This window comes from Homarus americanus, unplaced genomic scaffold (assembly GCF_018991925.1).
Source record: "Homarus americanus isolate GMGI-L3 unplaced genomic scaffold, GMGI_Hamer_2.0 scaffold51458, whole genome shotgun sequence".
In the NCBI taxonomy this organism is placed as follows: Eukaryota; Metazoa; Arthropoda; class Malacostraca; order Decapoda; family Nephropidae; genus Homarus; species Homarus americanus.
Window position 1 is genome coordinate 315,373 of NW_024755315.1, and position 13,517 is coordinate 328,889.

At 39.7% G+C, this 13,517-nt stretch overlaps 1 protein-coding gene across 3 annotated transcripts in view; it reads right to left on the reverse strand.

Annotated features, from left to right (window-relative positions):
• The window catches only part of LOC121856495 (guanylate cyclase soluble subunit beta-1-like), a 43,967-nt gene extending 31,201 nt beyond the window's left edge, over window positions 1–12,766 (reverse strand). For all 3 annotated transcript variants that reach the window (XM_042352087.1, XM_042352086.1, XM_042352085.1), the window contains exons 1-3: window positions 12,643–12,766; window positions 4,955–5,028; window positions 2,036–2,136 (exon numbers count right to left, since the gene is read on the reverse strand). In XM_042352087.1, coding sequence (XP_042208021.1) covers window positions 2,036–2,136; window positions 4,955–5,028; window positions 12,643–12,645 — 178 coding nt within the window. In that variant the 5' untranslated portion in view covers window positions 12,646–12,766. The remainder of the gene's footprint in view (window positions 1–2,035; window positions 2,137–4,954; window positions 5,029–12,642) is intronic.
• Window positions 12,767–13,517: the final 751 nt, after the last annotated feature.

A 13,517-nucleotide genomic window follows, 5' to 3' on the forward strand; every position in this document is an offset into this window, starting at 1 on the left:
AGCGGTAACGCCGGAAAGACACTGCCGCCGCCCCTCCCGACCCTGCCGGTCCCGTATTGGTCTCTCTGGTCACCTCAAAACTCACCAACGAAGGTGACATCCTTAATAATTATTATCATCATAATTACTATTATTACTATTAATATTATTATTATTATTATTATTATTATTATTATTATTATTATTATTATTATAATTATTACTATTATTATTATTATTATTATTACTATTATTATTATCATCATAATTATTATTATCATTATTAATATTATTAATATTATTATTATTATTATTATTATTATTATTAGTAGTAGTAGTAGTAGTAGTAGTAGTAGTAGTAGTAGTAGTAGCAGTAATAGTACTATTATTATCATCATCATCATTACTATTATTATTATCATCATCATCATTACTATTATTATTATCATTACTCTCATCATCCTTATTAGAATCGAACTAAGGATCTCCAATTAAAAACCAGGCCAAGGCAATAACCACTCTACCACAGCACCTAATCTACAGTATTCCTCACATTACTAACACACGCTGGGTGATGAGACACAGTGGTTGTGTTAGAGAGCTCCGCCCCACACTACGCCTGGCAGTAGTAAGGTCAAGGGAATCAGTGGAACGATCTTGAACAAACAGAAGTCTATGTACACAGCTAAGACGAGATCCTGAGATAATATTTATGCTGAGAGAGAGAGAGAGAGAGGGGGGGGGATGAAAAGGTTGTATAGGGTTGAGTCAAAGAGAGAGAGAGAGAGAGATAAAAGAAAGAAAGAGAGAACAGGAAGACATCACCACTAACTCACAAACTTTTCTTCTTAGACTCAGCCAAAAAAAATGTCTTTCTCATTCCAGTTATTTTATTAAGACATTTCCTGGGCGTCTTAGCATGGCCTCTGTGTGTGTGTGTGGGTGTCGTGGCTGAGATGGATACCCCAGTGTACCCACACCGTGTATACTGGTATGCTGACTATCCATCCACACTGTGTACACTGAGTATCCACACCGTGTACACACACACACACACACACACACACACACACACACACACACACACACATCCATTGCATTTTCCGTAAAAAAAAATCTACATAAATTTAATTGTTTCTTAGCTAAAAATTACACAACAAGAGTAAAAGAATACAAATCGGATTTTTATTTCATCCGTGAATTAATTCATTGAAAAATCATGATATAAATTGAAACTTTTAGGACAGATCAGAATTTATGTGGACGGAAAAGATGTATTATTCATTTGTCTTTAACTTTCGCTCATTTAATGTCCTGTCATGAATATTTTTCGTTCACTTCGTTATAAAAATGAACGTAATATATATACAAATTAATTATCTGTATATTTACATTAATTATTATATTAAAACTTGTATATATGATAATTAAATACTTCAGGTGATAATTATATAGATAGATAAATTAAATAATTGTAAATATGAAAATACAGTAGATATTTGTAACAATTCTGTAATATCGTAAGTCATTGTAAATATTGTAGGATTAATTGTTGTGATATAACTTAGGTTTAGCTTTATAACTTACGACGGGATTGTAAAAAAAATATGTAGAAATGTACTAAATATCATAAACAATGTGAAAAACGTAAAAAGTATGTAAAAGGAGTAAAAAAAACGTAACTATTGCAAAAAAAAAAAACTAAAACCATAAATATTAAAACAAATTAAAAAAATGTAAATAATGTAAACTATATAAAAACAGCTAAATTATATAAAAAAATGGTAGAAAAACGTATAATAAAAAAGAAAAACAACAACAAAATTGCCCAAAAAACGTAAATATTATAAAAACAAATCATACAAAATCAATATTATAAAAACTGCACAAAGGCAAAAAATATAAACATTTTAAAAAGTAAATACTGTAAAAAATATAAAAGTAAATACTGTAAAAAAATATATAAGAAATATATATTGTAAAAAAAAATAAAAAACCTAAAAATTGTAAAACCGTAAAAAAACCTGTAAAAATGTAAATTACTGTAAACACTCACCTAGGACCCTCTCAGCAGCTGCGACGATGTTGTAGGTGATCTCATCCTCGTAGGTGAGTCGTACTAAGAACGACCCTTCCATATGTACCTCTGCCTCCCTCCTGTAACGGTGAGAGATAATGGTGAGAGCCTAAAACCACACACACAGATAATTCTCTCTTCAATCACAAACCAATAAATTTTAACCACCTCCCTCCCACCCACCCCACCCCTCCACCCCACCCACCCCCACCCCACCCACCCACAAAACACACTCAAACGCCGAATTTTAGGACCCCGGCAGCTGCAGATCACCCTGAAACATTCCTTCGTGCCTCCGGGTGATCCATCAGACATAAGGCCATAAACCATGAGATATTATGTCTTATGGAGTTATTGAGACTATATTTACTCCAGGAAGAAAGGGTGTGTGTGTGTGTGTGTGTGTGTGTGTGTATCCTTTTTATTATATGCTATTCGTATTATTATTATTATTATTATTTATTATTATTATTATCCTCAATATTACATCTCCTCATATCACTCCAACACACCCCCACCACCATCTCTTATATCTCCTTACCCCATCATCTCTTATATCTCAACACACCCCCCATCATCTCTTATATCTCCAACACACCCCCCACCATCATCTTATATCCTCCAACACACCTCCACCACCATCTCTTATATCTCCAACACACCCCCCACCACCATCTCTTATATCTCCAACACACCCCTACCATCTCTTATATCTCCAACACACCCCCACCATCATCTCTTTCTTCTCCATCATATCTCCAACACCAGGATCTGCCCCTCGTAATTATACTCGTGAGGGAGAGAGAAAAGGAGGAAAACTTCACAATAATTACAAAAAAAAAAAGTCATTTGTTTTTCCTTGTCATAATTTTCATTGTTTTTGTTTCTGGTAAAATGTTTTTGCTTTTGAGAACAAGATGTCTCATTACTGCCTTGTCTTGTATGTTGTTTTTGTCTGGGGTTGTAGTTGTTTTTTTGTTTGTTTGTTTGGTGTTGTTGCTGTGGTGGTGGTGGTGGTGTTGTTGTTGTTTGTTTGTTGTTGTGGTGGTGGTGGGTGTGGTGTTGTTTTCATGGTCTTCTTCTTCTTCATCTTCTCCTTTTCCCACTCGCCTCCTCCTCTTTCTCCTGCCTTCCATCTCCTCTTCTTCCTCCTATCTTCCATCCTTCATCACCTCCTTCATCACCCCACCTTCCTCTTCTTCCTCCTCCTCTCCTCTGCCATCATCAGTGTTCACCTCATTCTTACCACCAATTCCTTCCCTCCTAAAAAAGAATCCTCGCCCCCACAATTTCCTTCTTTCATCTCTATCATCCTCCTTCTTTCATCCCATTTCTCTTCACCTATTTTTCACACCCACTTCTTCTTCTTCCATCATCATCATCTTTTTCTTCTTCTTCTTCTTTATCATTTGCGTCTCGTCCAGGTTTTAATTATTTCAATCTATTGTTCCTCTAAGACTCCACTCCTACCACCAACTCCACTAGTTGTAATTCATCTCCACACTACTCCACCCACCATCAACAACACCACCACTCACCACTCACCACCACCACCCACCACCACCACCACTCACCCTCATCATCACCATCACCACCACCACCCTCACCACTCATCATCACCATCTCTCCTACCGCCTCACCACTCACCACCACTCACCGCCCACCACCACCATCACCACCCTCTACCACCATCCACCACCTCACCCTCACCACCACCACCCTCACCACCACCACCACCACCACTCACCACTCACCCTCACCACCACCACCCACACCCACCACCACCACCACCACCACCACCACTCACCACCACCACCCCACCACCACACCACCACCCCCTCCCACCACTCCCACCCCCTTCCCACATCATTTACATACAAAGGTTTCCACCATTGCTTCTACATCTTCAGGTCCTTACTGGGTTTAATACCATTACCATTATACAGAAGTCAGTTATTAAAACCTCTTCTTCCTTGTGAGGTCATGATACCTCTCTCTCTCTCTCTCTCTATCAATTATTTCCATCTCTACGTCTCCTCTCCTTTCTACTCTTCTCTCAGTATGTATAAGCCTTTACACACACACACACACACACACACGCACACACACACACACACACACACACACACACACCTATAATATATTCACATGAAAAAAAAACACCTGAAAACAAATAGTTCCCTGAAAAAAAAAAAATCCTCGAAAAGAAAAAAAAATCATATATTCTCATTAAAAAATATATAAATTCCTCCTAAGAAAATGTTGGAAGCTCTTAGGGCGATAAATCCTGTTGGCTGACGTAATAATAATCCCCAGATAATCGTATTAGGCGTCGTGATTGGTCGAAGTGGACAATCAGCAGGTTGGACTATGGTTAAGCTTAGTTAATGAAGCTAAGACGGACGGACGGAGAGAACAGACGTTGGGGAGGGAAGGAGGAAGGAGGGAGGGAGGAGGGAGGAGGAGGAGGAGGAGGAGGAGGAGGAGAGAGCCTTATGTATAATTTTTCCCTTGTCTTAGATGATTAGAGAAGTCGGAAGAAATGAAGGAGATAAAGGAGGGAGAAAGAAGGAAAACTGAAGGAAAGGAGGGAGGGAGGGAGGAGAGGAAAGAAAGGAAAGAGGAAAGGAAATAAGGAAGGAGGGAGAGAGGGAAAGAATGAGGAAAAGTAAGAAGGAAGGAAGGAAAGAAGGAAGGACGTCTTCAGAGAGAGAGAGAGAGAGAGTCGCAGGTTCAAGGGCTATTTCAAGAAGGATTAAGGTAAGGAAAAATAATGTGGGTTAAAAATAGTTCACCCCAGAAACGGATCACCTAACCTAACCTAACCTAACCTAACCTAACTTTCCATACTTGGTAAAAGGAACACCTAAATATTGACGGTGTTTTAATTTGACTTACTTGATATCCTCCCAGGTGTCGTCGCCAAAGTTTCTCACCACCAACTGCTCGATGGCATAGTTGACGAACCCGTACTGTAATACGAAGTGAAATGAAGAGAGAGAGAGTCATTGGAAAGGTAGATAGAAAGATGGATAAACTGACGGACAGACAGACAGACAGACAGACAGACAAACAGATAGATAGATACATACATGCATACATAGACAGATAGATAGATAGACAGCATGATTTAAAGACATTCTCACAAGATTTTTACATTATAATTGACCTTAATAATAAAATAATCGTAGGACAAAAACTCCTCTTAACAGGAACACGGACGCCATTATGTCCTTGATAAAAATGTCCCTCAAACGACGCTGAGACTGTAGAAGAGTATACCGTGTGTGTGTGTGTGTGTGTGTGTGTGTGTGTGTGTGTGTGTGTGTGTGTGTGTGTGTGTGTGTGTGTGTGTGTGGGTGTGTGTGTGTGTGTGTGTGTGTGTGTGTGTGTGTGTGTGTGTGTGTGTGTGTGTGTGTGTGTGTGTGTGTGGGTGTGTGTGTGTGGGTGTGTGTGTGTGGGTGTGTGTGTGTGTGTTGTATCGAAATGTATTAATTGTTCAACCTCTCTCTCTCTCTCTCTCTCTCTCTCTCTCTCTCCTACTCTCTCTCTCTCTCTCTCTCTCTCCTCCTCCTAGACCCCACAAAGGTCATCATTATAGGAATATGTTAACATGTGTTATAAATGAAGCCACAAAAATAATAAACTGTCTATAACATTATCTATCTATCTATTTATTTATTTTATCTATCTATCTATCTATCTATCTATCTATCCTATCTATCATCTATCTATCTATCTATCTATCTATCTATCCTATCTATCTATCTATCTCCCCCAGTAGGGATGAGCCTTTACCTATAACATACTGTGTGCTTGTTCACTGGAGGAGAAATTCTTGGTGTATAACAAGTTTATGATGGCAGAGAATTATTATTATTTGTGTATGAGGGGGCACTTCCTCTCTCTCTCTCTCTCTCTCTCTCTCTCTCTCTCCTCTCTCTCTCTCTATGTCTTTAATTCTCTTCCTCTCTCTCTCTCTCTCTCTCTCTCTCTCTCTCTCTCCTCTCTCAAAACACACCATCAAAACACACTTCACTTCACCCATAATATAAATATAATCTCTCACAATATGTTCCCACGACACAAAGAGCTCAAGAAATATATCACAGAGAAATAATGTGTGTATTTCCTGACACAAATTATCGCTGCACAGGAAGGCGCTAGTCTAAAAGTTTCCAGCTGTTAAAATATTTCCCCAAAGTTTACGCTACAAACTCTGACATCAAAATTCTCAGAAATACATTATTGGGGAATTATTTTTCACCAAGAGTTACAGAATTATTAGAATAGATTTAAGTAATTCTCGAGAAAAAAGGTGTTAATGAGTAGTTATTTTTGGAAGTGTTTTTAAAATATTATTGATAAGAGAAGGTATTTATCAAGGTGTTCGACATTAACCTCTGATATAACGGACATTAACCTCTGATATAACGGACATTAACCTCTGATATAACAGACATTAACCTCTGATATAACGGACATTAACCTCTGATATAACGGACATTAACCTCTGATATAACGGACATTAACCTCTGATATAACGGACATTAACCTCTGATATAACGGACATTAACCTCTGATATAACGGATAACCTCTGATATAACAGACATTAACCTCTGATATAACGGACATTAACCTCTGATATAACGGTAACCTCTGATATAACGGACATTAACCTCTGATATAACGGACATCAACCTCTGATATAACGGACATCAACCTCTGATATAACGGACATCAACCTCTGATATAATAGACATTAACCTCGATATAACGGACATTAACCTCTGATATAACGGACATTAACCTCTGATATAACGGACATTAACCTCTGATATAACGGACATTAACCTCTGATATAACAGACATTAACCTCTGATATAACAGACATTAACCTCTGATATAACGGACATTAACCTCTGATATAACGGACATTAACCGATATAACGGACATTAACCTCTGATATAACGAACATCAACCTCTGATATAACGGACATTAACCTCTGATATAACGAACATCAACCTCTGATATAACGGACATCAACCTCTGATATAATAGACATTAACCTCTGATATAACGGACATAATTAAAAAAAATCAGTTAAAAGAACTAAGTATCCGGATAACCGAATTCACAGAGATCCGGAAGTTTATTTCTATCTGTAACTGGAGGAGAGAACGATGTTAACGGCCGTAATTAAAGTTAGAGTCTCAGTATAATTTGGTGAACATTTTAATAGCGTGAGTCGTATCTGACGTTGGTCATTATGGAGGATATAAATTTTAATGTTTATAATTAAGGTAAAGTCTTGGTGTAATATTGGTGTTCTTTAATAGAAAAGGGAATGAAAATGAGGAGAGAGAGAGAGAGAGAGAGAGGACATTCACTTAACACAGCACAACATAAAGGACCTCTGATAAGCCGCAGTTACACTCAGTAACGACCAATACAACAGGCATTACTCTCTCTCTCTCTCTCTCTCTCTCTTTTTTCTTCTGTTTTATTTATCTTTATCTCTCTCTCTCTTCCCATTTATCTGTCTATTTTTATATCTATTTTCTCTTTCTTTTTATTCAGTATTCATTTGCCTCTCTTTCTCTCTCTCTCTGACTTTCTCTTTCTTATTCTTTCACTCCTCTTTCTCTTTCTTGCTGTTTTACCACATCCTTTCACGTTATCACCCCTCCCTGTTCTCACCTCCTTCACCTTCCCTCCCCCCACACCTTCCCTCCAACATACCTTCCTCCCACACACCTTCCTCCCTTACACACCCTCCCTCCTTCCCTCCACCCTCCCTCATCCTTCCTCCTCCCACACCCCCTTCCCTCACACCCTCCTCCTTCCCTCCACACCCTCCTCCTTCCTCACACCCTCCCTCCCTCCCTCCCACACACCTTTCCTCCCTCTCTCACACCCCCATCCCTCCCACCTTCCCTCACCTTCCTCACCTTCCCTCCCACCCCTCCCACCGACCCTCCCTCCACACCCTCCCTCCTTCCTCACACCCTCCCTCCTTCCCTCACACCCTCCCTCACCTTCCCTCCCCACCTGCACCCCTCGTCACCCCACCACCAGAGACACAACAGCAGTATTCGCTCAAGCGCTCGGGACATAATGGCAGGATTTAGGACCCTCACTTAAGCAGACGCCGAGAAACAAACATATTAGACGAGAGGCTTCCCTTAAACCCGGCCGGCTCAGGCTGAGAGACTGTCTCCTGTATGGTAAACAAAGAGATATCTCCAGGACCTTGTCTCTCTGTATCTCCCCGCGCACGTGTGTGTGTGTGTGTGTGTGTGTGTGTGTGTGTGTGTGTGTGTGTGTGTGTGTGTGTGTGTGTGTTTGTGTTTGAAGTGTATGTGTGTGTGTGTGTGTGTGTGTGTGTGTGTGTGTGTGTGTGTGTGTGTGTGTGTGTGTGTGTGTGTGTGTGTTTGGAGTGTTCATCGTGTGTGTGTGTGTGTGTGTGTGTGTGTGTGTGTGTGTGTGTGTTTGACGTGTGTGTGTGTGTGTGTGTGTGTGTGTGTGTGTGTGTGTGTGTGTGTGTGTGTGTGTGTGTGTGTGTGTGTTAGGACGCATTTATTACTCGTATATGTATGACTGTGTATAAGAATTGTTATATGTATTCCTATATATTACAATATGTATATAATATAAGTATTAGTGTATAGCCACATGTACACACCCCACCCAGCACACACCGGGACAAAGTTTCGGACATCACAACCCACATTCCACTACCCTACTTATAGTGACCTCTCACCCCTTGTGACCTCTCTCCCCTTGTGACCTCTCTCCCTTGTGACCTCTCATCCCTTGTGACCTCTCACCCTTAGTTACATCTGACCCCTAGTACAGAGGTCAACTTTACTTTTCTATCTAGGTTCTTGTTCTAGTTGACCTTTGACCTCTGAGATTTACTAATGGAGGTCAGGAAAACACCCAAAAGTGTCCAAGGATTATTGTTATAAATGTTAACATGAAATATAATGCGGAGAAATGGAAGTATTTTTGTTTGTTTTCTTTATTTTTCTCTTTCTTTCTCTCTTTTTCCCCTTCCTCTTTTATTTCTCTCTCTCTTCTTTCTGTATATTTCTCTCTCTCTCTGTCTTTCTCCATATCACACTTTCTCTTTATTTTCTATCATTCTTAATCTTTTCTTTCTTCTTTTCATTCCTTTCTTCATTCCTTCAATTATCATTATTTGTCTCTTATTTTCCTTCTCTCTCTCTCTCTCTCTCTCTCTCTCTCTCTCTCTTCTCTCTCTCTCCTCTCTCTCTCTCTCTCTCTCTCTCTCTCTCTCTCTCTCTCTCTCTCTTATCTTCCAACCGACGTCTCCTTCAGCCTTGATCATTTTCTTGTCTCTAATCAGCCCTGTCTCTCACACTCTCTATTCTCTCTTACACGCTAATCAGCCCTGTCTCTCACCCTCTCTATCTCTCTTACACGCTAATCAGCCCTGTCTCACCCTCTATCTCTCTTACGCTAATCAGCCCTGTCTCTTCTCTCACGCTAATCCTTCTCTCTCTATTTCTCTCACAAGAGTCTTAAGCTAAGTCTCTACGCTTGAAGAGACAAGAGAATCAATTAGGAGATATATCACAATTTCGTCTCATCTCTCATGGATAATTTTTTTAACATTTATATTTTTTTTTACAGTTTTTAACATTTTTATAAACATTTTTATCAATTAGGTTTCTCAGTATATCGGTTTTCAGTGCATAGTAAAACCTCCATATAACGGATTTCTGTCTTCAAATAATCCGTTAGACGGGGTCATATTCTATCAGTATATTTTCTCATATTATAGTCCGTTAAATAGAGGTTTTACTGTGTGTGTGTGTGTGTGTGTGTGTGTGTGTGTGTGTGTGTGTGTGTTGTGTGTGTGTTTGTTGTGTGGCGACTGAACTTTATCGCTCATGGCTTTATTTACTAATGGCTGACAAGAGAACATAGGTGGTCAGCATCAATGGAAGTTTTTTATATTGTGAACGCATTTAGGATATTAAAATGTCAGAACGCCTTTGGGGCCAATTCTTCGGGTTTTATTTTTCCTGTTGGTGATGTGAGAACGCATTATAACGAGTCAGTCTACCACACATGGGACTATGAGAACGGATCAATATATTATCAGTCTTATTTATATCATATCTATAACTGCAACAGATAGTTTCTCAAAGGCCTGTAATATAAGTTTTCCTGCATTTCTTGAACTGGTAATGTGAGAGAGAGTTAAAGGAATTTAAGCTACGACGGGAATCAATGATCTCAGAAGGACACAAACAGCGAGTTAACTGTTGGCTCCTGTGTAGACGATCCTAACTGGGTCCTCTCCAACACACCAACAACCCTCCTCTGTCCTAACCTCCATCTCCTCTCCTCACCTCCTTCCCTATCACTCTTTCTTATCTCCCCATCTCCTCCAGACACACAAAAACAGCTTCCCTCTCTTAACCCCCACCATCCTCCTCCCAGGCAAACAGAAACAGTCAGCGTCCTACGATTAGCGGAAATATATTGCGAAACCCAGCCCACCGTAACTCTCCTTTTAAACTATGGCGACTTAACCCAACGCCACCACACGCGCCATTAACCTAGGCAGGGGTGGAGGAGGGTGGTAGGGTGGGTGGAGGAGGGTGGAGGAGGTGAAGTGATTGGGAATAGAGAAGCGAGGGAAAGTGATTTTTTCTTGTCCTTCCTCTTCCTTCTACGACCCTTCCTTCATCCCCTTTCCATCCTTCTCTTCCTTACTTCTTTCCAAATACATACCTCCTTACCTCTTTCAGCTCCTTCCTTCCTTCTTTTTCCATCACTCCTCTTCCCTTCTCCTTCCTCACTAACTTCATCTCCCTTAAACCTTCTCTCTCTCTCTCTCCTACGATGAACCCCCCGCCTCTCTCTCTATGAGGTAACTTTAATTAGTTTATGTTTCAACAGCGTTAACTTAGGATAGGTTAGGTAGGTCAGGTTCGGGATGTTGGTTTAGGTTAGGTAGGGTCAGGTTCGCACGTTGGTTTAGGTTAGGTTGCCAGGTTCGGGGTATGTTGGTTTAGGTAGTTGGTAGGTTCGGGGTATGTTGTTTAGTTGTTAGGTCAGGTTTGGGCATGTTGGTTTAGGTAGGTTAGGGTCAGGTTCGGGGTAGTGTTGGTTTAGGTTAGGTTGGTAGGTCAGTTAGGGGTACGTTGGTTTAGGTTAGGTTAGGTCGGTGGTTCAAAGGTTAGGTTAGTTGCCAGGTTCGGGGACGTTGGGGTTAAGTTAGGTTGGTTAGGGCTTGTGTCTGGGGCATTGCTGTTGGGTTTGGTTGTATTGTGTCAGGGCAATGTTGGGTTAGGTTGTGTTGGTTAGGTCAGGTCTGCAATGTTGTTAGGTTAGGTTAGGTCGGTGTTCAAGACGTTGGTTAGGGTTATTCGTTAGGTTTGGTTTCTGTGGGTCAGAGTTGCTCCATAAAAAGCGCTTATCTGGATAATCTGTCACTACACCTTAATTAACCTCAACAGACAGGTAAAATAACTTTCCTTCTACGGTAGAGAGGGAAGAAAACTTTTTCTCTCAAAAAAGTAAGGATTTGCTACCAAGGAAGTGAAAGTTTTTTAACCCTAAGAGGCAGGTAAAATGAACTTTCACCATAAAGTCCCAAGTAAAAAAAACTTTCACCAAGTACAAAGTTTAGGAATATACCTGTGAGGAGAAAGACTGAGGTTTTTAAGAGCTTTCACCGGTTGTCCACAGTAATTAAACTTTCCCCACAAAGAAAGTAGTGAAAATACACCTAAACGGAGAGAGAGAGATATATATATATATATATATATATATATATATATATATATATATATATATATATATATATATATATATATATATATACATGCATCAAATCTCAACAAATATAACCTCCTTAATGATCCAACATTACTAATTGACAATAATTAAATTACCTTGATTACACCTGTAGTTATTACCCAGGTGTTTTACTACATGAGCGAGAGTAAACAGGGAACTGATCCACCAGAGATGAAGGTCATTTGTGTATAGATGGATATATTCTGATGGGTGGTAATTTGATGTTGAACGAAAATTGCATTCTAATCTTTTTTCTATCTCTTCTCTATATTTCTCTTTCTCTCTCTCTCTCTCTCTCCCTCCTTTCTATGTATCTTTTTCTCTACCTCTTCTTGTATTTCTCTATCTCCTTTGTTTACATAGTCACATCAATAAGATAAAATACTCTATGAATAAAACACCCAAGTAAACACGAACCAAAACTGTGACTCTTTTTTCCTTCAAACGTTTAAACCCATCACGAACGCGTTAGAAAAACACAAATTTGTTTCTTTTGTCACAGTGAGATTTCTTTCACTCGTAAATACAAACTGTTTATAATTAAATAATATATATACTTTTAAAATGCATGATTGACTTATTTATGAATGTTTGTTTTTATATTTTAAGTCAATCTCGAACAGCTTTAAAAAATCTCAACACATGTGAACTGATTTGTTGACATCGGTTCAAGAACGCTTCGTCTGCGTAAAATTTATATTGTTGTTTAAATGGAGGGAAAAATGTATCTTATAAGTACTCACCATTATGCCTGGGTAGTTGGGAGGTGTGGCCGTGTGTATGGGCGGTCACAACACCAGACTATCGCTCATCTAGTGAGAAATTGGAAACGAAATTGATCGCAGGATGCCTCCACCAGAGTCTCCCAGCTCCCACTGACACTGCTTCGCTGCCGGGGTTCACCAACAACTTCTCGTACGCTTTTATAAACGTTCTCGTTACCGATAATAATAACAGCACTTTCTTATTACTATAAATAACGCGAATTATCTTTAACATATCATATAGGTTTGATTATGTGTTGTTTTGTATATAATTCAGAGTACTGGGAGTGAATGGTTTGGCTTGCTCGTGCGTCTGGCAAGGACGCCGCAGCATCCCTATGGCTTCGCTCGCTCTCCCTGGCTCAGGTGATGAATTTGTACCTCTACCAACAGATGGAGCTGGATGACAAGTCCCTTAGATAAGACATTTGAGGAAATTTAAATGGTCTTAGAGCGCCAAGGCCTCACCTCTTCAAGTCGGATTCGGATTCAAAGAAATTTATTCAGAGACGCCATAACGAGCTCAGGTTTACACATTCTTCACGGGTATGACGTAATAGGAATACGTGTGTGTGTGTGTGTGTGTGTGTGTGTGTGTGTGTGTGTGTGTGTGTGTGTGTGTGTGTGTGTGTGTGTGTGTGTGTGTGTGTTGTGTGTGTGTGTGTGTGTGTGTGTGTGTGTGTGTGTGTGTACATTCCATAAAGCTGGTACCTTAACACAGGCGAGATGGTAATGGTAACCCGATCTTACTAACTCAAGTCATTTACATAATTAAATGGAATAAATCGCCTTAATAATGATCTTGAATAGCAAGTAATTAGGTAGATAACTTAATTAATCTCTCCCAATGGTTG